Source organism: Eumetopias jubatus, unplaced genomic scaffold, assembly GCF_037043125.1.
Source record: "Eumetopias jubatus isolate StellerSeaLion01/CBP00866 unplaced genomic scaffold, mEumJub1_p1.0 scaffold_94, whole genome shotgun sequence".
NCBI classification, from domain to species: Eukaryota; Metazoa; Chordata; class Mammalia; order Carnivora; family Otariidae; genus Eumetopias; species Eumetopias jubatus.
The window spans coordinates 193942-220682 of NW_028274900.1; the positions used below are offsets into that span (position 1 = coordinate 193942).

A 26741-nucleotide genomic window follows, 5' to 3' on the forward strand; every position below is an offset into this window, starting at 1 on the left:
CACGGATGAAGACGGCAAGCCACCATGAGCCTATTTATGAGGTTTCGACGCCACTGGTCTAACTCACAAGCAGAAGGAAAAACTCCCAATCATCTTATATTTAGAGTGTTTCGTGTTTCTCAGGGAAAACAAGAAAAAAATGAAAACGAAAAATAACTGATGGAGAAAGGGAGGGGAGGAGGGAGCGAGGGAAAGATTTTCCAAGACACTAGAACATGCTAAAAAGGAACATTATTTAAAACTGGAATGGAACTGGCACGGAAATCTGGATGAGCCCGTGCAGCAGACAAGAAAGCGAAGAAAAGGGCCCAAACAAATCTGATCCATTTCTCCAAGGTCTGAGAAAAGAGCTTTAGTCACGTTAATAACTGCTTTTAAAGGAACTAACTAACCATTTGAGGAGAAAAAAGAAGACAGATCCCTTTCTCCATACAACGCACACCTGATACGTAAAATTACAAGCGGCTACGGAAAATGAACACACAGAAACACTGTAGGGAGATTAAAACACTCATTTACATCGGGGTTGAATGGACCTTCTAAGATTGAAGTAAAAACCACAGAGGAAAAGATCAGATCTACATACATAAAAAGTACAAATTTATCTACATTTAAAAGAAAAAGATACAAAAATGAGTCAAGACAAAAATATTTGTCACCAGATAAATTTCTTAGAGAAATTATGAAAAGGTAAAGATGTATGAAAAAAGATGAATAAACTTTTATCAAAGATCAAAATGAACAATGAAATGTTAAAAGGTAAGCAGCAAGCAAAACACAAGGAGAGCATTTTTCACCACGGAAGTTGGCAAGTTAAAGAAAGTAAAGCGGGCAAGGACGTCAGGAAAAGGGAACCCTCACTGGGCGGCTGGCTGACAAGATCAGGCTTCAAACTTTTCCTATTTGATCTGGAAATTCCTCGGGTGTCATCCCATTTCCTGAGTCCCTACATATGCCAGCCGCCCTGCGTAACTCGGGAGAAAATAGCGGTATGAACACAGCTGAGAAGCCGATAATTAAGGGTGACCACCAGAGTGACACCAGGTAGCAGAGAGAGGTCCCAGATGCTAGCACATATAGGTACCTACACACAAAACAACAATCACTTCTCACCTGTGAAAAGGTACTTTGTGTTAGCCAGTTTTTTCCATTACTTTCTCGTGGCCCCTAATCTCCAAACAATGCAATAAAAAACACGGTGTAAAGGGGGATGCCTGGGTGGCTCAGTCGGTTAAGCGGCTGCCTTCGGCCCGGGTCATGATCCCAGGGTTCTGGGATCAAGTCCCACATCGGGCTCCTTGCTCAGCAGGGAGCCTGCTTCTCCCTCTCTCTCCCTCTGCTTGTGCTCTGTCAAATAAATAAAAAATCTTAAAAAACAAAACAACACAAAACATGGTGTATGAATATCATGAAGTTAAGCTCATACAGATCCTCTTAGGGTGACGTGAGGAAGAAAGACTGGTGAGGGTAATGAGTACATACCTAGTTCCGGGTATCTATGTCCACCTTGGTACAGCCACAGAGAACTGAACTGATGAGATAACAAATCTCAACTGTCTGTGTGTTCCTGACACATACTAGGATCAAGAACTACTGGGCGCCTGAGTGGCTCAGTTGGTTAAGCGACTGCCTTCAGCTCAGGTCATGATCCTGGAGTCCTGGGATCGAGTCCCGCATCGGGCTCCCTGCTCAGCAGGGAGTCTGCTTCTCCCTCTGACCCTCCCCCCTCTCATGTGCTCTCTATCTCATTCTCTCTCTCAAATAAATAAATAAATAAATCTTAAAAAAAAAAAACTACTATTCTATGGTACAAATGTAGTAATGTATACTGTACATTCTTCTATGGATGCTTTCCAAACGCTGCTCAGACCACAGACAGGAAAGAAGACCGCATGATGTAAACACGTGAGAAGGTGAGCACATTTATCAAAGGACTGCTCTGACTACATACAGAAAACACACAGAAAGGACTTCCAAGTACCCACTGTTCTTCACCTGCACTGTCACAAAAGTGGACCACTGAGAGATGAAACCACTCGAATAAGAGAAGGAAAGTCACTGACGCCTCTCTGCGGACTGCATGGCGACAATCCATTCTGATTACTTCTGAGTTTAGGAGCTCTCAAGCAATTTCTGATGGGAAAATTCTGCTAACATTTGAGAATACTGTTTTTTAAAAAACCCAACTATCTGAAGACATGACTGTCACAAAAGGAAATCCTTCTTACCAAGTGGAACATGCAGTAACTCATGAAACCAGTTACATATTAGGATTTCCCTGTGAAAGTGCACATCACCCACAATGTGTAAAAGGCAGTAAAGACGGATTTTAAGATCCCTTGATTTTTCAAGAATAACTATGACACACAATTTCATTAAAAGATGAATTTCATTAAGATAATTCATGATATTTTATGTAAAAAAAAGCTACTAAGAATTTTAACAAGTATGTAGCAACAGTGTTGACGGTAAGGATCAAAGATGCTAAAACAGACAGGAATAAAGGACATGGCCACTTTCTGTGGATAAAGTTCCTTTTTGGCAAGGAAACTGGAACACCAGAAGCATGTAAATATGTAAATGTTCTTCCTCGCATACACACACGTGCACACACGCACAATGCCCACAATGTTCAAAGACAACAGACTTCCCTCTCTCCTATGTCTGAATATTAGAAAGCACGTTAAATAACAAAATGCCGTAACCATGACAAGAAACAGCTAAGACTGACTGCAGTCATCACCTGCAGTCACCTGCATCATTCTGCAATCACAGAATTCCAGATCCATTTCTGAATCGAAAGTCCCACATTAGCTTTAGGTGTAAATTTGGAATTTCCACCAACAGTGGGTGACACGATGTTGTCCTGCTGAGATCTGGTGGCTGATGAAGACAAAAACAAAACTCTGAATTTATCGTCCCTGCTAGGATAGTGCATGAACTCTTTAAAAAGCGTCGTCCAGGACTTACTCATGTTTGAATCCCGTCAGGTCATCGCAGTGTCTCACACACACTGGGTCCTTAGGGACTATCGGGAACCGAACTGAGAGCCAGCCAGTGGAATGACTGCAGCCAAGTGTGCAGTTCAGATACCTCTCCTGAGCAAGAGGTAAAAAGAATCAAAGTACAGAACGGCCCCACAATTCAAAGTCCTCGTCAGGGATTTTTGTAAGAGCTGCCAACAATTTCACATTCTCCTGCTAGGCTCTGACTCAGAGGCTGTCCATTGGGCTAAACATGAAGAATAAAGTCGTCACAAACAGGGAGAAAGCAGTGACAGGGGCAGCAGCAGACACAGAGAATTCCCACACGGCAAGAGAAGCAGCTTCTCAAGTAACGACACATGCAGCTAACTAAACAGCGTCCGTGTCAGGGCACCCGGCTGGCTCCACAGGAAGCACATAACACCCCTGATCTCACGGTCGTGAGTCTGAGCCCCACACTGGGTGCAAAGATAACTAAAACAATAAATCAATAAACTGAAAAAAATAAATAAAGAATCTCAGTGTTGACTGACATTGCATACCAGTTAAAATACTCTCTGCTTCTAACAAAGCACCCCAAAGATAGGAGCATACTTAAAAGTGGACATGGCTTTCCTTTTCCACAGAAAACATAGAGAAAACTTTTCCCAGAGTATTTCTACAAGAATGTGCTTAAGAACTCCAAATACAAAAAGATCAAATACTGTAAATATAACAAACCACAGTTAAGTCACATAAGGAAGTAGCCATCAATGCCATTCAAAGAACAGATCACTACGAAATACTAGAAATTAAGGAGATGAACGTATTCTTGACAAGAAAACAAATTTCAAACTAAAGTCAATGAGCATATACATGCATTTTTTTTTACATCCCAGATTTTACCTATCAGTCATTTGCATCAGAATAACCAGCCACAGAGCAAAGCACTACAGTTGAAAGAACACTGGGTTTGACATCAGAATGGTCTGGGTTCAAATATGAACTCTACCAAAACTGCAGTGGCTCAGGGCAAATCACATGGCCTGAGCTTCAGGTCCCTCACCTGTAACATGGAGATAAGCCAACCTACCTTGAATGGCAGTTATGCAAATGAGCAAGTTACTGACACTCACGAGGAAGTCAAAAAAAAAAGCAGTATCATCATCATCTACACGTAAAAATGTCCTTCCAAAGATCACCAATGATGATCTATCTTGTTTAAAAAGGTAAATTTGCATTTGTCTTTGAAATAAACCCACTGACAATTATTTTTAAAATATTCTGAGTTGGAGTGTCACAGAAGTGTAAAAGATATGATTAGTATGCCTTCTTCATTTTTTACTATTTTTAGGTGACAATGACATAACAAAATCAGCCATTTTAAAGTGAATACAGCACTGAGTCCATTCACGATGTTGTGCAACCCACTCTATCAAGCTCAAAAACATTTCCCTCACACAGAGGACGTGTCATGCCCACTAAGCAGCTGCCCCCCGCCCGCCGCTGCCGCCACTTCCCAGGGCCGTGGCGACCACAACCTGCTTTCTAGCTCCATTCATCTACCTGTTCTGATACTTCGTGTAAATGACATAGAGTCCGTGACCCTTTGTGTCTGCTTTCTCTCACAGAGTGTAATGTTTCCAAGGGGCATCCGGGTTTATCAGTATTCATTAATTTTTATGGTTGGATAATATTCCAATGTGAAAAAACACCATAATTTGTCCATTCACCCACCGGTGGACATGTGGGCAATTATAAATAGTGCTGCATGAACATGGGTGGATGCCTATCTGCCTGAGTCCCTGTTTTCGATTCTAAAGGCATCTGGAAATGTCTCAATCCGCCTTCATTTGTGAATGAGAGGTTTACGGACATCCAATGCTTGGTGGATCATTTTTTTCTTTTCCCATCTTAATAATGTCACCCCACGTCCTTCTGACCTCCAGCGTTTCTCACTCAAGAGCCCTTCCTTGTGTGTTTCTCTCTTGCTGCTTTCAGAATATCCTCTTGGTCCTCGGGTTTCAACAGTTTGATTGTCATGTGTCTCAGTGCGGATTTCCTTGCATTTATCTTTCTAGGGATTCACTGATTTTCCCGAGTATGTAGAGTCATGTCTTTCATCAAATTTGGGAAGTTAATGGCTACTACTCCCTACAACATTCTCTCCACCCTTTCTCCCTTCCAAGATGCCCAGTGTGTGCACATGTAGTACACTTGGCACCACCCACAAGTCCCTTAGGACCTGCTTATTTTCCTTCACTCTTCCTTCTGCTTCTGAGAATGGGTAATTCCACTTGAAATTATCTAGTTATTGAAATTACCTAGGTTCAAGGTCACTGATTCCTTCTTCTGCCAGCTCAACTCTGCTGAAACTCTCCAGTGAGTTTTTCCTTTAATTTATTGTACTTTTCAGCACCAGAATTTTTGCCTTTTGCTTCTTTTATAATTTCTATACCTTTATTGGTATTCTGTATGTTAATACATCATTTTTCGGGGTGCCTGGGTGGCTCAGTCGATAAGTGTGTCTGCCTTCGTTTCAGGTCATGATCCCAGGGGTCCTGGGATCGAACCCCACACCTCGGGCTCCCTGCTCAGCGGGAAGCCTGCTGCTCCCTCTCCCTTTGACCCTCCCCCTGCTTATGTGCCCTCTCTCGCTGTGTCTCTGTCAAAGAAAGAAATATAATCTCAAAAAAACAAAACAAAAAAACCCATCATTTTTCCTAATCCTGTCAGTGTTTTTCAGTTGTTTCCTTTAGCTCCTTGGACAGCCTTAAGGCAGCTGATCTAGACTTTGTCTCCTAAGTCCAGAATCTGGGCTTCTGCAGGGACGGTTTCTGTTCATTTCCTCTGTGACTAGGCCACATGGTTTCTCTGCATGTTCTGTAAGTTTTTTGTGGAAACCTGTACACTTTGACTATTATAATCTGGTAACTCAGGAAATCAGGCACTTCCCCCTCTTCTGGGTTTGTTTTGTTGTTCGGTATATGCTGCAGCCATGCACGTAGAGTGACTTTTGTAGACTCATTTTGTAAAGTGTGTATTCTTTGTCATGTATGGAGAGAAGTCTTTCAGCCAGTGTTTTGGAAAGGATTTCCTTGCATGGGGAGGGGGCGAGACTAAGAAAGGGAAGGATGGTGGGAGGGAAGAAGGAAGGCGTTGCGAGGGGGGAGGAACGAAGCAAGGGAGGGAGAAAGGGAGACCAACCTCTCCCGATCGTCGCAGACTGCCTCTGTGCTGGGGACTCCAACACAGAGCCAGGCTGCCTAGAACTCAGCCTGAGCTTTCACCTCTGCTTGCACTGAGCCTAGAGACTGGCCAGAGGCAAAACGCTTTCTCGGGGTCTTTTCTGAGTGTGATCTAGGGCTGGCCTTGGATGTGACTTTCAAAACTCCCCAGTAAACACGGGCACTTTTACATGCCCCAATTTTCCAAAGAAGTCCCCTCTCCAGCTTCCTCGGCTTGGCACGTGACCCTCTATTCTGTGTGTCGACTGTCAATGCTGGCCCCAAGCTACTGCTGCCTCTCCTCAGCCTGACATGGGCTTGAGAAATGCCCACCGGCTTTTGGCTCCTCTGTCCTGAGTGACATCCATGTTAGATGAAAGAAAGACATCCTGAGTCCGTCCTTCATGTGTCCCTCACAGGTTGGACAGACAGACACAATTCTCTGCAAGTAAGTTCTGCTCTACTCCCTTCAGAGCAGGGTCCAGAGTCCCCAGTCCAGATTGTGGGCTGCATTCCTCATGGCAGGAGCTTGACTTTTCCGTGCTTCTGTGGAAGAAAGGAAGGGCATGCAGGACTGCCTCCTCTGCCAGTTTCTCAGATGCCACCATACCATTTAGTTCTGAATGATACAATTAATACACAGAAACAAATCTTTACACAGTCCAAACACCACAGTTAAAAACAATTTAAAAAATAAGCCAGGATCTGTATTATATTCTAAAAAAGACATACCAAGGTTACACCTAATTTGCCTGGCCATTCTGGGGACTCTCTTTTCCAAAACGCAAGCATACCTCTTTTCTACAACACACCTAACCTCTATCATGCCACAGCTTTAAGCATCAAAGCTTCTTAATAGTTAATCATTCAACTTAACCTCAAAAGAATAGTCTTTTCAATAAATGGTACTGGGACAACTGGATACTCACATGCAAAGGAATGTGAACCCATATCACACACCATACACAAAATATGAAATGAAAGTGGATCACACATCTGAATGTCAGAGCTAAAACTATAAAATCCCTGGAAGAAAATAAAGAAGTAAATCCTCGTGACCTCGGGTTGGTAAACTGTTTCTTAGCTCCAATGCCAAAGGCAAAAGCAACAGAAGAAAACACAGATGAGTTGGACATCATAACATGAAAACTCTGTGCGTCAGAGGATACCGAGAAGAAGAAAACACACGCCACAGAACGAGACAGAATATTTCCAAACCATATGTTGACAAGAGATTTAAATCCAGATTGTATAAAGAATGCTTACAAGTCAATAATTAAAAAACAATTAATCCAGTTAAAACAGTAAGCCCGGGGACGGGTGAGCCTGGGGATGGGTATTTACGAGGGCATGTTCTGCATGGAGCACTGGGTGTTGTACGCAAACAGTGAATCGTGGAACCTACATCAAAAACCAATGATGTAATGGATGGTGACTAACATAACACAGTAAAATAAAATTAAAAAAAAAAAGGTTGTATGTTTTTTTTTTTTTTCTCATTAAACTTTTGTTTTAAATGGGTCTCAAAATTCTGTGACAGATTTTTGGTCAAGTTGTTTCCATTAAAAAGTACTGATTTTAAAATCTAATAACTTAAAACTGCCACACACACACACAAAAAAAACATGGTCCACAAAACATTCTCCTTTCCTTCTGAAGGTTTTACGATGCATTGTTATCATTAACCCGTCTTTTACTATTAAACTTAAATGGCCAATTGACACAAACAGTTCTGAGACCGTTCTTCCACCACTGATTAAGACTGGGGTGGCAGGTATTGGGGATAATATTCATTTAGCCTTCTGAGCTTTCTGGGCAGACTTGGTGACCTTGCCAGCTCCAGCTGCCTTCTTGTCCACTGCTTTGATGACACCCACAGCAACCGTCTGTCTCATGTCACGAACAGCAAAACGGCCCAGAGGAGGATAGTCAGAGAAGCTCTCAACACACATAGGCTTGCCAGGAACCATATCAACAATGGCAGCATCACCAGATTTCAAGAACTTGGGACCATCTTCCAGCTTTTTTCCAGATCGACGATCTATTTTCTCCTTCAGCTCAGCAAACTTGCAAGCAATGTGAGCCGTGTGACAATCCAGCACAGGTGCATATCCAGCACTGATTTGGCCTGGATGGTTCAGGATAATCACCTGAGCCGTGAAGCCAGCTGCTTCCATGGGTGGGTCATTTTTGCTGTCACCAGCCACATTGCCACGACGAACAATTTGACAGATACGTTCTTGACATTGAAGCCCACATTGTCCCCAGGAAGAGCCTCGCTCAAAGCTTCATGGTGCATTTCAACAGACTTCACTTCAGTTGTAACACTGACTGGAGCAAAGGTGACCACCATCCCAGGTTTAAGAACACCAGTCTCGACTCGGCCCACAGGGACAGTACCAATACCACCAATTTTGTAGACGTCCTGGAGAGGCAGACGCAAGGGCTTGTCAGCTGGACAAGTTGGTGGCAGGATGCAATCCAGAGCTTCAAGCAGTGTGGTGCCACTGGCATTCCCATCTTTACGGGTGACTTTCCATCCCTTGAACCAAGGCATGTTAGCACTTGGCTCCAGCATGTTGTCACCGTTCCAACCAGAAATTGGCACAAATGCTACTGTGTCGGGGTTGTAGCCAATTTTCTTAATGTAGGTGCTGACTTCCTTAACGATTTCCTCGTATCTCTTCTGGCTGTAGGGTGGCTCAGTGGAATCCATCTGGTTAACACCAACAATTAGTTGTTTTACACCCAGTGTGTAAGCCAGAAGGGCAAGCTCACGGGTCTGCCCATTCTTGGAGATACCGGCTTCAAATTCACCAACACCAGCAGCAACAATCAGGACAGCACAGTCAGCCTGAGATGTGCCTGTAATCATGTTTTTGATAAAGTCTTTGTGTCCTGGGGCATCAATGATGGTCACGTAATACTTGCTGGTCTCGAATTTCCACAGGGAGATATCAATGGTGATACCACGTTCACGTTCAGCTTTCAGTTTATCCAAGACCCAGGCATACTTGAAGGAGCCCTTTCCCATCTCAGCAGCCTCCTTCTCAAATTTTTCAATAGTTCTTTTGTCGATCCCACCACATTTGTCGATCAGATGACCAGTAGTGGTAGACTTGCCCGAATCTACGTGTCCAATGACGACGATGTTGATGTGAGTCTTTTCCTTTCCCATTTTGGTTTTAGGTTGAGCGGTGGTTTTCACGACACCTGTGTTCTGGCGGCAAATCCGTTGCGAAAAGCAAAAAAGGTGGTATCTTAAAAGAGGTACACACAATGAGAAAAAAAAAAAAACAGTAAGCAAAAAATCTGAATAAACATCTCTCCAAAGACATACAATCACCTAATAAGCAGATGGAAAGATGCTCAATAGCACTAGTCGTCGGGGAAAGACAAATCAAGCCACAGTGAGATACCACTTCACACCCGACAGGACGGCCACAATAAAGAAGACAGACAGTAACAGTGCCCGTGAGGATGTGGAGAAACCGGAACCTTCACACACGGCCGGTGAGAATGCAAAATGGGGTAGCCAATTAGGAAAACAGCTTGGCAGTTTATCAAAAACAAAGTTACCATATAATCCAGCAATTTCACTTCTAGGTGTATTTACAAAAGAAATAAAACAATGTTCACACAAAAACACTCACATACGGACATTCGCAGCAGCACTATTTACAACAGCCTAGAGTGGAAACAAACCAAACGTCCGTCTACAGATGAATCGGTGAACACAACGCAGAATACCACAGAGTGGAATATTATTTGGCAACAAACAGAAATAAAGCCTGACAGGTGCCACAACACCGACGAACCTTGAACACAGAATGCCAAGTGAAAGAAGCCTGTGACAAAAGCCCACATACTGCACGATTCCACTTCTGTGACCTGTCCTAAGAGGCAAATCCACGGAGACAGAAAGCAGACCGGGGGCTGCCTGGGCCTGGAAGAGGGTCAGAAGGGGCAAGAATGGGATGATGGCTAATATATTCAGTTTCTTTCTAGAATGTTAAAAATGTTCCAAAATTAGGGGCGCCTGGGTGGCTCAGTTGGTTGGGCGGCTGCCTTCAGCTCAGGTCATGATCCTGGGGTCCTGGGATCAAGCCCCACGTCCAGCTCCCTGCTCAGCAGACAGCCTGCTTCTCCCTCTCCCTCTGCCTGCCACTCTGCCTACTTGTGCTCTCTGTCGAATAAATAAAATCTTTAAAAAAAAAAAAAAAGGTTCCAAAATTAGATGGTGCTAATAGTTTCATAACTCTGTGAACATACCAAAAACCACTGAACTGTATACTTTAAATGGATAAACTTTATGTTATATGAAATATATCCCAATAAGCTACAGAAATATTTTTTGGAGAATTATTTCAAATAAATAAATCCAGTGTACAAATGTCCACATGTAAACAGAAGATACAAACTCCATTTTAAGCCTCATTTTATAAACAGGCTTCCAAGTTCTTATGCATACTTGTCTAGCTCTTCAGTGCCCTCCTTCACTGTCCCTCGCTGAGGTAATGACTGTCACGGTGTCACTTTCCGACAGGCATAATGCCCGCCTATAATGGCTTCTCCCACACTCCTCTACACATCGCTTCTTCTCCACTGGGACTGAGAGACCAAATAAACAAGCTCCTTAAAAACATAAAATTAGGGAAGGGTTAAAGCCCTGAATGAAGTGAAGGAGAAATGGGCATAAAGCAGTTATCATTTTGGATCATGACCATTTATTGTAGGGGCTCCAAGTCCCTTCACTTAAGGCCATGGTACCAGATGTCTGTCCGACCTTTACGACTGCGTTTAAATAGAACACAAACAGAGATTTTAGGTAAGGTGATATTCACAGAAAATGTGCATACACCAGTTGGGTTTCACATGTGTTCTCTTGAAATTGTAGTCATGAGATTACTAAAAAAAATTAATTAGATACCATATGTAATCGAAAAATACTATTTTGTAACAGAATGAAGACACGTTTTCTTTCACTTATGTTCACTCTAAAATGATGATTACAGTTAGCAAATGATAAGCTAGATCAAAAGGGTCTTGCTAACCTCTTACTGTAAGCTTGCTGTAGAGCTGTGAATTCACTTCCTTGTCTCGCTGAAAACGCCGGAATTCATCAATTGCTTCCCTCATGATAGTAACAGCCAAAACAAATCCCTATAAAACAAAATAAAATATGGTATTTGAGAAAACTAGCTTTAACAAAAAAGTTAAGGGAATATTCTTTTACCAAGCAGTTTTACTTCCCCCCCATTTATATTACTTCTAAAACATAAACGAAAACAAAGAAAAAAGACAAAAAAGTAATAATGAAACACTACAAGAGGAATATAACACATACTAAATGATTTACAATTCTCCCTATTCCCAAATAATTTTTTTAAATTCATATCATAACATGTACAAGCTAAACATCAGAAAATACTTAGTAACCCAAAGAAAAAAGAAATCAACAATCTGAAAAAACAAAAAAACAAAAAAAACCCCAGGAATTCTCTTTAGAACGCTCGTGCCTTTAAATATCAAATTACCAAAGGCTGACATAAAATCTTATGCTTTCTGCGCTTGAATTCTGTTGGTGGAAGAAAGCAGGAAGGAACGCGGCGCAATCCCAACACGACAGCCTCCTCCTGTGCAGGCTTGTCCGCTTTGTAAGCAAAACCTCAACAGGTCAACTTGAGGCTACAGAATTAAACTCTTGATGTGCTTGTGATCTCTTGTGAAATCTGTTATGCCCCCGACATGTGGCTGACAGCTCAGAGGCTACACTTGTGTTTTCCGAGTGTGAACACTCTTCAAGTCTACCTCTCTATGACCACAGACTCTTCAGAAGGCTGCATGTTACACGGACGCGCATTCCCCAGGCTACTCTGTGAATGACCCAACGCTGGACAACTGCCCTCAAAGGACAACAGTCTGTCACTCCAGGGCTGTGTCTGTGTCACCAACAGGCCACATGAGGTGAGCCCTTGTGTTTACTCAAAGTTGATCCTCCCTGCTACGCTGAGTTGTACCATCACCGTCATCTGACTGTAGACTATTCTCATCACCCCAAAGAGAGAGAAATCCCACACTGGACAGTGGTCACCCTCAGCTCCTCCAGCCCCCAACCCCTGGCAACCACTAGTCCAACTTTCTGTCTCTATGAATTCGCCTCTTCTGGGTGATGTGGCCCGTTTAGCATTTTGATGAACAGCCAAGCTTCCTCCCAAAGTGGTTATAACCCTTAACGTGAGCTTATTGGCCATTCGTATCTTCTTGGGATAAATGTGTGTTCAGATCCTACACCCACTTGTTAACGGTGTCATTTGTCTTTTCACTGTGAAGCTGTAAGAGCTCTTTGTATTATTCTGGAAACAAATACCTCGTTAGACATGGGATTAGCATATGTGAGAGTACAAATATTTTCCCCCACTCTAGGTTATCATTTTATTTTCCTGATGGTATCCTCTGATGTCCAGAAGTTTTTAATTTGGATAAATACAATTTAAGTTTTTCTTTAGTCACTTGGGCTTTTACCGTCCAAGATCACAAAAATTGGCCTCTATGTTTTCCGCCAGGAGTCTTACAGTTTTAGGTCTTCCGCTGAGGTCTATGATCCATTACGAGGGGTTTTCTGGGTATGACCTGAGGGAGGGGCCCAACTTCCTTCTTTCGCATCCAGCTGTCCAGGTGCCCCAGCACCATTCGTGGAGTGCACTGAACAATCCACCGGACGGTGTGAGCATCCTTGCCGAAAACCAATCTGTCATGAATGTAAAGGTTTATTCCTGGACTCTACGTTGTGTTCGTTGGTCTAGTCATTTCTCCTTCTGCCAGTCCCACACCTTCTTGATTACTGTGGCTTTGAAATGAGCTCTGAAATGGGGAAGCAGGAGTCCTCCAATGCTGATCTTCTTTTCTGGGTTGCACTGGCTACTCTGGGTCTCCTGCATTTCCATATGAATTTTAGAGTCAGCTCGTGAGTTTCTGCCAAAAAGCCAAGTGGGATTTTTGACAGATTGTGCTGAATCTGCAGATCAATTTGGAGAGTGCTGCCACGGTAACAATACTGTCTTTCAATTCCTGAACATGGGATGACTTTTATTTATTTAGATCTTTGATTTTTTTTTAAAAAAATGTTTTATTAGTTTCCAGCAGGCAACCCTGTATTTTAGCTAAATCTATTCCTATTGTTTTCTTTCTGATGCCACAACAACAGAACTGTTATTGTAATTTCATTTTCAGATGATCACTGCTGGTATGCAGAAATACAAGTGGTTTTGTGTATCTATGTTGTACCCGACAACCTTCCTACCTCATTTCTTAGTTCTAACATTTCTCTGTGTGTGGACACCTCAGACTTCCCAGTGTACAAGATCACGCCACTGTGAAAAGAGCCCAGGCCTCCTTCTTCCCTTTCTATCTAGATGTGTTTTAGTACAGGTAAAGACAGAGAAAAAACTATGAAAATCCAAAGCAGGAGACACCAAAATATTCTCTTAACAAACTTAGTGTTATCAAAAGCCTTAAAGTTTGCACACACTTTAACCAAACAGTTTCACTTCTGGAAATTTATCCTAAAAAACAAAACAAAACAAAAAAACAAGGATCCCAGCAGCAGCCAATATAAAAAACTGGAAATAACCTGAATGTCTATAAATAGGAAATTCATGGTACACCCATATGTTGAAATACTGTATTTCCTGAATTCAAAGATGCGGTTAGTCTCAGGTGGGAAGACAATACCACTTTAAAAACAAAAACTCTAAGTCTCAACTGAGTTTTAGTAACAGGAAACATAACGCATCCACCGAAGCAGGAAATACAGTTCTATGCAGCTGTTCTCATGCAGGAGAATATTTACTGTTGCAGACCATGTTCACAGTGTATATGTAATTCTTACAATTCTACTTGTGACCCCCTTGCCTTGAGAGAGAGAGGGGACAATGGCTGTCAAGCCTATGTTCCTTAGAGACTGAAGACAGTATTGTCAGAGGAGTGGCTCTGAATCAGGCAAACGTGGCACCATCACCGGGAAGGTTTTCTGCACTACAGATCTGCTCGAGCCCTCTGCCTGGGACGTGTACTTTCACCTCCCCTCTCCAAGGAACAGGCCCACACATACATATGTCACCTAGACTCTCCAGGTCAGTCTGCCTTCCACCCTGGACACCTATGACTTAAAGACAGCAAAAGTTACTTCTCCATTCATCAAGTAATTATAAACCACAAAACATAATAGTTCCTAGTGCTTCCAAGAACTCAGGAAGTGAAAATAAGCTCTCATTTCTAAGGCAGTAATATTAGAGAAGATCACCAAATAGGGGCAGGTCCCAACTTCTGAAACTGGAGGGAAGCACTCTTCAAGGAGACAGAGCCCTGGTCACAGGCAAAGACTGCTAGGACCTGCAAGCCACTCTGGGCCACACCTCAAATCTAGGGTTGACCTGAATACAGGACAGATGTGCAGGACCAGCAACAACCAAGAGGTGTCACGCCCATACTACCATGTCAGTCGCCGGCATATCTACCCTGAGAAAAGCCCCAAGAGCCAGCCTTGCAACATAAAGCAGGTGACGAGAAAGGCACAGCCGATGCCATGCCACCATTTCCTTCTTAACAACTGGAGTCTACCACACATGGGCCTCCACCTTTAGGGTTTAGATCTACTGGGTCGTAACTGGATCAGAACAGACCGGTGGCCTATGGAAGATGTGGACAAGTGGCCCCACAGGAGTACCTGGACCTTCCCGTGACCTCAGCACCAAGCAGGTCAAAGATGGAAGCTACAGTAATGCCACCTAGAAGAGCCAAAAGCAAACCCAAGAGGGTGACGGTATTCCACAGCAAAACCACAGTATTTGTGGCATCAGTCTGTCAGTCACAATGCCTGACAGGAATGTGTCACACAGCCGGTTCATGGGCCGGGACTAAATCTTGTACCACAAAGTAGAATTCCTTCTTCCCACTTCTCCGGATGGCCCAGGGGCCATGTGGAGTAAGTGCCAAAACAAGAGGTATTTTTATAAAAAGAGAAAAAATTCTACTGATATATCATGTATTAAATATTAAATTATATAATTATATAATTCTATTGATAGAATATCAGTTTAACCACACCAGAAACTTTTCTATGTATTTTAAATAAGCTACCTTTTAAATGCCACAGAAACGCTTAGCTCTACTTAAGACAGGGAAACTCAGACACAAGCAGCACACGTACCTTTGCAAAGGTCACACTAAATGTGCAGCTTATGTTAAGCATGTTTGTCTCTGGACAGCAGGAGGTATAAGTCCAGGTATGATTTGGTTTCTCCTTTCTATACTCCATCCACACCTCCAACATGCAGAGACACTCAGAAGAAAGAGTGGACAGAAGGAAGGACCGAAAATCAGAGTCCTCGCAGACTGACTGATCACCTACGCAGTCTATCTGGCTTTCCATTAACAAAATACCACGAACACAGCTTATGTGGAAGATGCCGTGTTAACGATCCAGACCTCCTTTATCTAAGAACCGCTTGCATGGCTAGATCTATTCTACCCGATTAACTGATAGAAGCATTACAATCCGTTTTGTTACTATGATTACACTAGCTTTTCCTCAAAGAGCTGCTGTGGAAACTGAATGATGCAAAAGGTAATCTTCATTCTGACACAAGAATGCAGTAAAATCACTTATTTTCAGTTTGCTCTCCTGTTCTATGGCAAATATAACAGAAATTAGATCAGAGCTGAAGCTAGTAAATAACATTGCCCAGAGTGCTTGATATAGAAAGATTATTAAACCATCACTGTCTTCAGAAATACCCTCGAGGTGGAGAGCAGAACAAATGTGAAGTGCCCTGTTTAAAATTAGTGGACGTCAGACGTAAGATTTTATAACTGCCGGCTGTATGATGGTTTTATGCTTCCCTGGCAGGCTTCTGGCAAGGAGGAATCTGGAAATGCTAACTAATTCCTTCCTCTGGGCAACCTTACAGGTACTTACAGAACCTGAGAAAGCAGGCAGAGAAAAGACGTCAAACACTGAGTGTGTGTGTAAGGACCACATGCTAGTGCAGGCCCTCGACACAGGACAGGGCCAAACACAGTGGTCAAGAAAGAGCAAGGAATCGGGAGCTAGGAAGGAATCCCGCTGAAGCACACCTCCTTTATTTAAAAAAAATATATATATAGGGCGCCTGGGTGGCTCAGTTGGTTAAGCGACTGCCTTCCGCTCAGGTCATGATCCTAGAGTCCCGGCATCGAGTCCCGCATCAGGCTCCCTGCTCAGCAGGGAGTCTGCTTCTCCCTCTGACCCTCCCTCCTCTCATGTGCTCTCTCTCTCTCTCTCTCATTCTCTCTCTCAAATAAATAATCTTTAAAAAAAATAAAAAATATATATATTATGTGTGTGTGTATACATTTACACATTTTAGATGTAGATTTAGTTTAAAGGTTCTTTAAGTTTGCCTAGATTAATAAAAAAGATCTTCTGTATATAATATCTGAATTTTCAGTTTAAAAAAATTTTTTTCTGAGGTGACTTTGGATCAACGAACCAATATACCTCAGCCTGCCTCTTGGATTCAAAGGTGAATCTAATGGACACATCACCCTTTTAAGAGTTTTGCTAAATCAGAGGTTAAGATGTATATAGCAGTGCAAGCATAGATACTAACAAATCTTCAGTATCGATTATCTGATGAAAGGCATCGATCGTGGCTGCTACCCAACCAAAGAACAACAGGACATGGTTTCGTAAAGCAGACCACTTCTGAGGTCTAATGGTGCGGTATGAGAGCAGGGACATGAGAACCTGGCCAGGCATGTCACCAGGCAACATTAAGCGTTACGCAAATGGGAAAAATGGGCTTTTCATCTTTCTTTGGGGCCCCTGACACACAAGTGCAGCAGAGTAACAATGTCCCTTCCCTGAACACCGCAGCAGGGGCTGACCTAGGCACTTCTGTAAATGCAGTCGTTAATTCTCACACGCCAACAAGAGAAGGACTAAGTACTTCCAACGCCTCTAGCTGACAATCGAGTCAGAGGATGTAAACATCACACGGAAGCACAAGAAGGACAGGCACTGACGCTCACACGCACGCTCTCACTCCAGCTCTGGCCGATACAGTCAATTCTGTGCATGAATTCCTCATCAGGAATCCATCTAAAACTAACATTTTCTTTGGTTAAAAGCTACTGAAATCAGTTAATAGGAAAGATGCAAAAGCAAAACAGAAATGAACACACTTTACCTTAGATTTTTAAGAAGATCTTAAATTCTGAGACTATCACTGCTAAAGTGAATTTCAACCCAAGATGGGAGTGAAACTGAAGAGGTTCAGGGCAACCTCGTGAAGCCGGGGATAGAAAAAGTGGCCAGAAATAAACACACTGAAATCGTAAGTATAGTTGTGTTTTTAGGATGAGCCAGTATTTTCTCTATGCTCTAAAATTTCTGTCATGCTCTACTGCTTTTATTGGAAACTGGGAAAAGTAAGGAGCAGTCTGTCACTCAGACTTCCAGGATGCACACAGCCTAAGGGGTCTCCGGCTCACATGCACAGGGCACAACATACAATCACAGTGACCATTATAGCAAAGTCTGTAACTGTGAAAAATGAGAAGAAACCTCAAAGTCTCTTTTTCTGGAAAGATGGACATGTTCATTCAATGGAGTACTTCAGAGAAGTGAAAAGTGAATGTGTCATCATGGATCCATTTTAGAAATAAATGATAAGCCAAAAAAGCGTGATACAACAGGAAACGGACAGTAAGATAATCTTTATATAGATTTTTTAAAGCATGCAAACAATACTATTATTTTAGTGACACAAACATAAGTAGTAAAATTATTAGGAGATGTAACAACTGAATTTCAGACGCAGAACAGAAGTTGCCTGCGGGGGAAGAAAGGTGCGAGGAACAAAGCCAACAGTCTCTGTCCTCTCTCCAGAGCTGTCCGGCCTGAACCAGCTGTGCTGTCCTGTGACAAGTGGGGTCCGAGCCTCAGTGTCCTTTGTGTGCTGTGTGACACCCACAGACACAGACAGCTCCCTCTCCCGCTCAGGAGGAGATGGGAGCCCTCACTGACCTGCCTTCCAGCACAGCCCCCGCGTCCCTGTGCTCCAGCAGCACCCCAGCACCCGGCCCCTTGGCCTGCACATCTCTTTTCCCTGTTCTGCACACGGCCCAGCCACTCTGCCATCTGGAGAGCATTTGAGTGCCGCCCCTCAGAGGGGCCTTCCTTGACCACCCTATTTAAACAACCCCGCTGTCCTCCAACCTTGCTAATTTAAAGAGTGGACATGTATTCATTCATTCGGTGATTTTGTATTTGTAGGACAATGCAGTGACTTTCACCGCTCAAATCCATGCTACTCGAAAGTCTGTGTGGATGGGAGCAGGAGGGGCTAGTTGAAGGGACCCCATCAGGGAGATTTCGGCCCCCTCTGCCAGTCCTCCCCGGTGCATCTGAGAAGACCCTCGCTGGGGGGCCAAAAGGAAGCAGTACGTTTTTCCAGGTGAGAGGAAGAAAGAAGGCACACATTTTGTCTGTATAAGCTGAAAATTAATGAAAATTATTGGCAAACAGCATCAAACCATTAAAACAGCATTATGTCTGAAGTTGAAATATTTGATGTTAAGTGTCATCTGCCTTCCAAAAACTTCCCCACACTGAGCTGCCAACCAGAAACTGTCTGGACTACTGACTGAGCTACTTCAGCCAAAAGGGAAGAAGTGCCCATCTATCAGGATGCCAAGAGAGTCACTGAGGAGACCCCACCCCATCGTTCCCAACAGCGCCATCGGCATGGGGGAGCCGGGCTGGAGAGACAGACCTGGTATCACAGGGCTCGTACAGGATGCCCCAAGGAGACCACCCCCCATGCCCACCAGCAAAGGCGCCCAGTGGCCTTTGAGCCAAGACGCACAGGCAGCGCACGGGCCCAACACCCCTGGCGAGGCTGCGAAGTCGGTCAGTGGCAGAGCTCTGGAAAACCCTGTAAGCGAAGTCCAATGGTGCACAGCAGCAGTATCATGCTTCTGAAAACCTGATCGATTTATCTCTCAACCATGTCCACTCTGAAAACCAAATACTAAATATTAATAATTTAACTTAATTTCAAAAATCTTTTCTTTTACCAGAGAAGCCCAGTAGGTGTAGAGATAGCCTATTTTCAATGCTGGCACAAACTGTGAGCAGGATAGAGATTCAAGAAAAACTTGAATTGTTCATATAAAACCTAAAAAGGAAAAGAAAAAATTAACACAATGTCTCCAAGGACAACCTTTAAAACTTCAATTAAATAATTAAATCAGCACAATAGCTAACTATATTTCCATCAAACAGTGACAATATGCCCTCAGTTACAGTAAATTAAGTAATTCTGACACTGGCTTCCCAATAACTAAATTACATATATATTTATTTAAAATTATATTTAAAATAAACTGAAAAAACAATTAGAACTTCCAATTATGTTAAAAGCATCCTCTAAAAGTTTTTATTTTCTTGTATACAATTTCCAGTTTTGCACACTCCTCTGTAAATCTCTGTATGTATATCAAAGCAAATGAGATAGGGAAATCTTCCCAATGTAAGTCAATAAATGTATTATTTATATACACACAAATGTGTATCTTGATAACTCAGAAACTCTCAATGGGAAAGTTCTATTAACCTTATATTTATGAAACGGTAAAAAATAAAATATAATAGCCACGTTTCTGAACACGAACATCTGGGTAGCTTTAAAATAACTGAGCGAGGGGCGCCTGGGTGGCTCAGTTGGTTAAGCAACTGCCTTCGGCTCAGGTCATGATCCTGGAGTCCCGGGATCGAGTCCCACATCTGGCTCGCTGCTCAGCAGGGAGTCTGCTTCTCCCTCTGACCCTCTCCCCTCTCATGCTCTCTATCTCATTCTCTCTCTCAAATAAATAAATAAAATCTTTTAAAAATAAAATAAAATAAAATAAAATAACTGAGCGAACAAGCAAAACATACACAATTTGACTTCACAAAAACTGTCGTAATCTCCTCTATTTACTTCTCTCGAAGTATAAGAAATAATGACATAAAAAAGTATGTGAATTGCACACCAACTCCGGAAGACAGCGACCTATATATTCTTTATAATCTCTTGGCAGTTGATCTGCAATAATATTTTCAAATACAAAAGAAGTATTCTTCAACAAAATTTTAGGAATGCAAATCCTGCAACTTTGTTTTTGTTTTTTAATTCAAATAGAGTTATTTTTAAGGAAGAAAACCCAAGAGCCAATATATTAATAGACTTCTATTTACAAATTCTCAAATTATTAAATTTAAATTGAAAATCAAAATGGAACAAATTTCATGTTTATAGATGAGAATAATTCAAACGGCACACTATCATTGCAATTAAACTTACAACCTTGCAACTTCCAAATCAAAATCTCTTTGGATGCCATTTTATATGCAACTTGGAGGGTATGGAAATTTTAACAAGAGCAGAGCAATGGGTTAAGTACTTATTGTTGACTTTTTAAAGAGTCTGGAACCACAGTTTTTATATAATGAAGTTTTCTACATTACCATACAGCTGTTTGTGCAACTCAAAAATCAGCTACAATGATAACACGTTTCTATTCATAATCATATTCAATTGCTGTCTAAAGATGTTTTGAGTCATTTCATAAATTAATCTCAGCAGGAGAGAAAGCTCTTTCTCCTCAGTGATTTCTTTAAAATCTCAGGTAGCATAAATTATATCTATTAGCAATTCAAAAATTGCCATTTGTGCTAAAAATGGCATAGAATTCCTACTGTGCAATTACCAAATGTTTCTAAAATACTACGTTTTAGATGAAAAGCCTAATTTAAGAGACAATCTAAGAACGAGAATTCACACGGTAACAGTGGTGCAGCCACACCAACAGGTGCTCTCAGGACACAGCCCATCCTGGTGGGCTGCAGGGATTTGCTCTGGTCAGAGTGAGGCTGCACTGTGGGCTTTAAGCCACTGTAATCAATACTCTGTTGTCTACCGAATGAACTTTTTGACCTTTAGGAAAATGTACAATGCTTCGCCAATCTGCGAGTATTTAAAATTTAAAGAAAACAGTAACTTCATTCAAGAAAGATGAGAATATTTATCTGCCTGAAAGACAGCTTACATTTTATTATCCTGACAAAAGAGCTATCTTTTAATGACGGAGACAGTAGTTTTGTGTGTTTTACTAAAGAGTTAATTAGATATGAAGCATTCACCAACTATTAGATGGATGGGGGAGGGTGGTAAGGGGCAATCAATGCCCAGTATAAAATCAGCATGATTATTTAAATTAAAACATGAAAAAGAAAACAGCCCTTATTTCACTTTACCATTGTAAAGAGCATAAGAGCAAATAACTAGAATGTGTCAGAAACTTTGATATAGAAATATAACCAGTACCAGCTTCCTTTTGCCTTTAGAAAGACGAATAAATTGGTCTATAAAAATAGGAAATGTACAAAAACCAAACATTAGTCAATCATCCTAAATACATACTCAGTTTTGTATCTTAAGCCAAAAATACCACTAGCAACAAAAAAAGTAATGAAATATTTAAACTTCATTATTTACACCTACCATAATACCTAATTAAAGATAACTAATGATATAACAACATAACATGGCTTGAAATTTATAATGTGAAGTAGAAAATATTATCTATCAATGCTTATAGATATTTTGTTACTGAGTCACGTTTGTATAAAAAATTATTTTACTTTCATCATGAAGTTCCTTGGCAGGCTTTAAACTTAACATTCCACTTCACCTACAAACAAAACTTAAGACTTATTTTCTGTTAATTTAATTTAGGCTTGATTATTTCTACAATAATATAAATATATTTATCTAGGACTGAAGTCAAACTATAAATTTTCTCACATTGAACTTCATGATGTACCCATTAAAAGTGCGCATGAATTATTTAACAACTACGTGAAACATGAATGGTTCAAAAGCAAAAGGTCACTGATTTGGACAGGACACAATTAACGGGAAAAAAAATTAAAAAATAAAAAAAAAAAACAGTGAAAACAAAAGGAGCCAGCAATCTCTGACATGAAACCCATTCTTAAGAATGTAATAGTCTTACCCCAGGTATAAAGGTAAATACATTGTACTTTTGATTTTTTATAGAATTTCTGGGATGCTTTTCTTCACACTTTTCAGGATATCCAAGCCACACCGTGCGAGCTTTCAGTTCTCTCTTTCTTTGACAAATATTTATCAGCCAATCACAGCAACTGCATGAAAAAAAAGACACTCATTATATATGCTTTTTAAAAAATGTTTAAATTAATGCTACATATTTAGAGCCAATACTGATTGTTTCTGTATTTACCAGACACCGAAAGCATATCAAATGTTAATCTGTAAAGGTTATCTTCAAATAGGTTATACTGAAATAACTTTGACATAAAACACTGAAAGAGACTTGTATGAGTGCATAATGACTTCTAGAACCTCAGGGAAATGATCTTCCCTGTTTAGACCCTCTTACTGACAAAACCATTAAGTTTCTGAAGCAATCAATGCTCTTCTATGAGGAGAAAAGGAGAGCCGTGTCGTTTGCAATTCTCAATACACCGCTCAGTGATCCGATGACAAAGGTCCTCGGACATCAACTCTCTCAGGTAATCACTCTTTTCCTCTCTTAAAGAGGACTATTTTAGTAGCATTCATATAAAATGAAGACTTACGGCTCCATTCAATATTGGGAAAGAACACTGATGTTTAAGGGGATAGGGCCAAAGCTATCTTCCAGTCCGTCCATGTGCCATAGTGTCAGGACTCCAGCAGCACAAACACTTCCACTTCCTGGACATCCAAACCGTTATGTTTGGATAGAGAGAATAAACTTTTCTCAAAATACTTAAGAAAATGGTGAAAAGGTATCAAAATCGCCTAAACTAAGCATAAAATAAGAATCGTGAATTTAAACTTCAGCATTAACAGTTTGGCTTTGCTCAAATCTCCAAACTGCAGAAGGAGACCTAGAATGGCTTATGAAGGCAGGTTGTTGAACTGTATCTTCTAGGTGTAGTCTGGGCTACACCAGCAAGCCAGCAGCAAAAGGCAGAAGCTCTGAACTTCACTCTGTGACAGACTCAGCTGAAAAATTAACATGAAATTTTGTGTGACAATGTCAGTCTCAGGAGGTGTGATTATAAAATGAAGTTGGCATATCAGGACTTCCATCTTGAAATCACTGCATGTCTTCCACGGCAGGTGGGGAGGGCGCACTAGCCCTTTACTCCAATCACACTGACACAATCTTCAGAAGTCGCCTTACTTTGGATAGCACCCACGGTGGCATCCTATAAACTGAAATCGGTGTATCTCTACTGAATCTCTGCGTATTTCTTAGCTGTGCACAGAAAATCTTCAGTCCGGAAGGACAGGAGTGTGCCCTCCAGGTGTGGGCATCCACCTCTCGCCCGCCTGCAGGACTGGGAGCACTGCTACCTTGAGGAGCTCCCTTGGGATGGCAATCCTGAGTGCCAGGGGCACAGCCAAGCAGGTCGGTTCTAAACCACCCCCCGAGGACCCATCCCACTTCAACTTTTAAGAACAGATAGCATCCTCCACACATAAAGGATACTTTTAAATCCCAGCAGTTACAAACCAGGATATTGTTAAAGCGAATAAGATTGCCACAGTACGTATTCCCGCCTTTACTGCCTTTTGTTGGCGGCGGGGGGGGGGGGGAGGGTTAAGTAGATTTCAGTAAAATATCAGGGATATGTGATCTTGCTCATGCTTGAATGAAACAAAAACTTAAGTAAGGCTTCAAATACAATATAATCTGCTTCAAATCACTCTTTCTCACCTCCTGTCGCTTTCACCACGTGGCCTGCCCCAAGGTCAGGCTTCTAGCGAGCCTTCTTCCCTCCAGCACGACTCCCCTGGCCACCGGCAGACCTCGCGGCCCCACACCCACCCCTCCCCGCAGCACCAGCCCGCACAGCCCAGCGCTCCAGGGGGGCCTTCCCCAGTCCTTCCCGGCGGCAGCTCTGAATCGCCAACCTCTTACTAGTTGCACACAACACGTTCTCCTGAGGCGCGAACACCTCCGGTCCCGCTGCACCAGACAGACACGCCGTGAGAGCTCGGAGGGGCTCTGCCCTCCTCGGGATGTAATCAGTCCGACACCTGCGGCGGCACCACAGCGACGGGAGACTCACACATTTTACACAGGCGGGAACGGGAGGCCGGAAAGGTACATGACTTCTCTGAGACGAGACAACCAGGCGGGGGCAGAGCGGAGAGCAGAGCCCGACTGTGCGCAGCCCGTCAGCGCAGTGCTCACGCCGCCCCACGGCAGGCCGGGCCCGTCAGAACGCGGCAAACGCAGGGCACAGACGCCACAGGAGCGCCCCGCAGCTCGAGGGGCTGCGTGCGCGTGCGCGAGAGCGCGGGTGACGGGACGGAGCGCGCTGGGGGGCGGGGCGCACCGCGGGGCGCGGCCGGCACCGCGCAGCCGCCCTGAGTCACACTCCGAGGGCTCCAACACTCCTTCTGGCACAACAAGGGTCCGTGCCTGCGCTGCCCAGCGAAGCGTCCACCGGCCGCACGTGACTATTTTCATACGAATTCACATGAAGTGCAATAAAAAGCCCAGTTCCAAGGTCACATTAGCCACATTTCAAGGGCTCGAGAGCCGTCCTGGCCACTGGCTCCCACAGTGGACACCACAGATCTAGACCATTCCCACGTCACGGGAGTGTCAGGGGCAGGGCTGCCCGTGGGAAGCGCAGCGCAGCAGGTCCAGCAGATGAGACACAAGCCTTCAGCGCTGCAATGACGGCGAAAATCGTCCAGCGAGGTATTCAAATACGAATTCTTGTTCTGAAACACCTAACTGCCTAATATGACAGTTTAATGTACACAAGTCAGACAAATCTAAGATGAAATAGAAGACAGGCAAAATTAAGTGTGTGAAAAATAAATACAAAATTTAGGAAACGTGGATTTTACCGAGTTTACGGCAAAAGGCTCTACAAATGCAAAACCACTCTGCGTCACATGAACGCTGCAGACCACAGCCAGAAGAAAAACCTCAACACAACACACTGTGTGCTGTACCTGCAACCGACGACCCACGAAGTTCCAAAGCCTTCCACGCTATAAACTCTAAATTAAATACCAGGGGCTAAAAACACATATAACTCAACAGTTTACTAATTTTTTTCTCTACAAACTGGTAGAGGGAAAAAAAAAACCCAAGATCCCCAGACTTCCGAGATGTAACTCAACTATTTGTAACACTTTGCTACTAAGAACTATCAAGAAACAAAAGTGTTATTACTAATTATTTCCTTATGCAAGCACAGAAGCAAGTTGTCGTTAGCCATAATCAAATCACACGCTATTTCACAAAATTAAATGAAAACAACGCTTGAGGTTTTACAAGCCTGGAGCACCACCAGAATTGCCACTGGATGATGCAGACAGAAAGCAGGACCAGAAAGGAAGACAGGTGACTTGAATGCAAAGAGTAAAGGGCATAAACACCAAACATTTAAAACAAAACAAAACAAAATCTGTAACCCAAAAAGTAAATGTAAGCCTTACTAAGTTGTAGAGCTAAGCAGGAAAATAAAATTATGGACAATTTTTTAGTAAAATATACTGGTCAATACTGATACGGAAAGGGAGAACCTCAGAGACGGTGGGAGAAAATAACCAGGAGCCGCAGCTGATAATACTTCCATGCAGACGGAGCATTTTCTAAATGTGTGATCACTCAGGGGACACTCCCCATTTATATATAAGTCACCTGCCATCATCAAGGCAAAGTGACACTAAATCCAATATTGCACAAAGTGTATTCTTCCTTACAACATTGTAGGATTAGCAGCTTTTCACAAAGGCCTCTATAATCAAAGTAATACTCTCATATTAAATAAAGTATCTTTAATATACCAAGATCCTGTCTCCTAAAGCTTGAACTAGCCATAGTTATATAACTCCCAAACTTCAGAGAGCCTTCTTCCCAACACAACCAAATTTAGACACTTATGCTATCCAACAGGTACCCATGGTTACCAAGAGCAGCACAGCCTACTATCTTCTTCAAAGATTAGCATCTCCCCACGCTTCTGCACTGCACATGTGCTGCAGATTCCCTGAAAGTGTAGAGACCCACTAAGAACAGGAACAGTTCCGGTGTTTGACATCCCGCCCCCGCCCCCACCCCACCTATCCAGTCCACTGTTCCTATGAAAATGTCCTCAGTGGCTCCACTTTCCTAAGGGACAAAGTGACTTTTAGTAAGAAGTGAAATCTAAGTCTCATGAGAAAGACACCACCACCAGCCCCAGAGAACTAGCGTATCGACGTGCATCACAGGAACTCACAGGAAGGACAGTCCAAGTTTTAGAGGGCAGATTACAGTAAAATTTCAATGTGTCAGAGCTGCAATTTTTACCAAATAATAAAAATGAGAAAGCAGTTTTTAAGCCATGAAGAAATTAAAGCCCACTCAGTTGCTAAAACTAGGAAGAATAATTTTAAAATAAGCCTCACTAGTCAGAGTC

General features: G+C 42.5%; 1 protein-coding gene and 1 pseudogene across 14 annotated transcripts in view; both read right to left on the bottom strand.

Moving 5' to 3' along the window:
- Positions 1–26741, bottom strand: part of LOC114207991 (putative phospholipid-transporting ATPase IIB) — an 80225-nt gene that overhangs the window by 26824 nt on the left and 26660 nt on the right. For 5 of the 14 annotated variants that reach the window (XM_088020635.1, XM_088020640.1, XM_088020636.1 and 2 more), the window contains 4 exons: positions 22295–22445; positions 19313–19413; positions 11245–11353; positions 10662–10825 (listed from right to left, as the gene is read on the bottom strand). In XM_088020635.1, the coding sequence (XP_087876761.1) occupies positions 19348–19413; positions 22295–22445 (217 nt within the window). In that variant the 3' untranslated portion in view covers positions 10662–10825; positions 11245–11353; positions 19313–19347. The other 9 variants (XM_088020645.1, XM_088020637.1, XM_088020643.1 and 6 more) reach the window with 4 other exon arrangements.
- Positions 7784–9427, bottom strand: LOC148161672 (elongation factor 1-alpha 1 pseudogene; annotated as a pseudogene).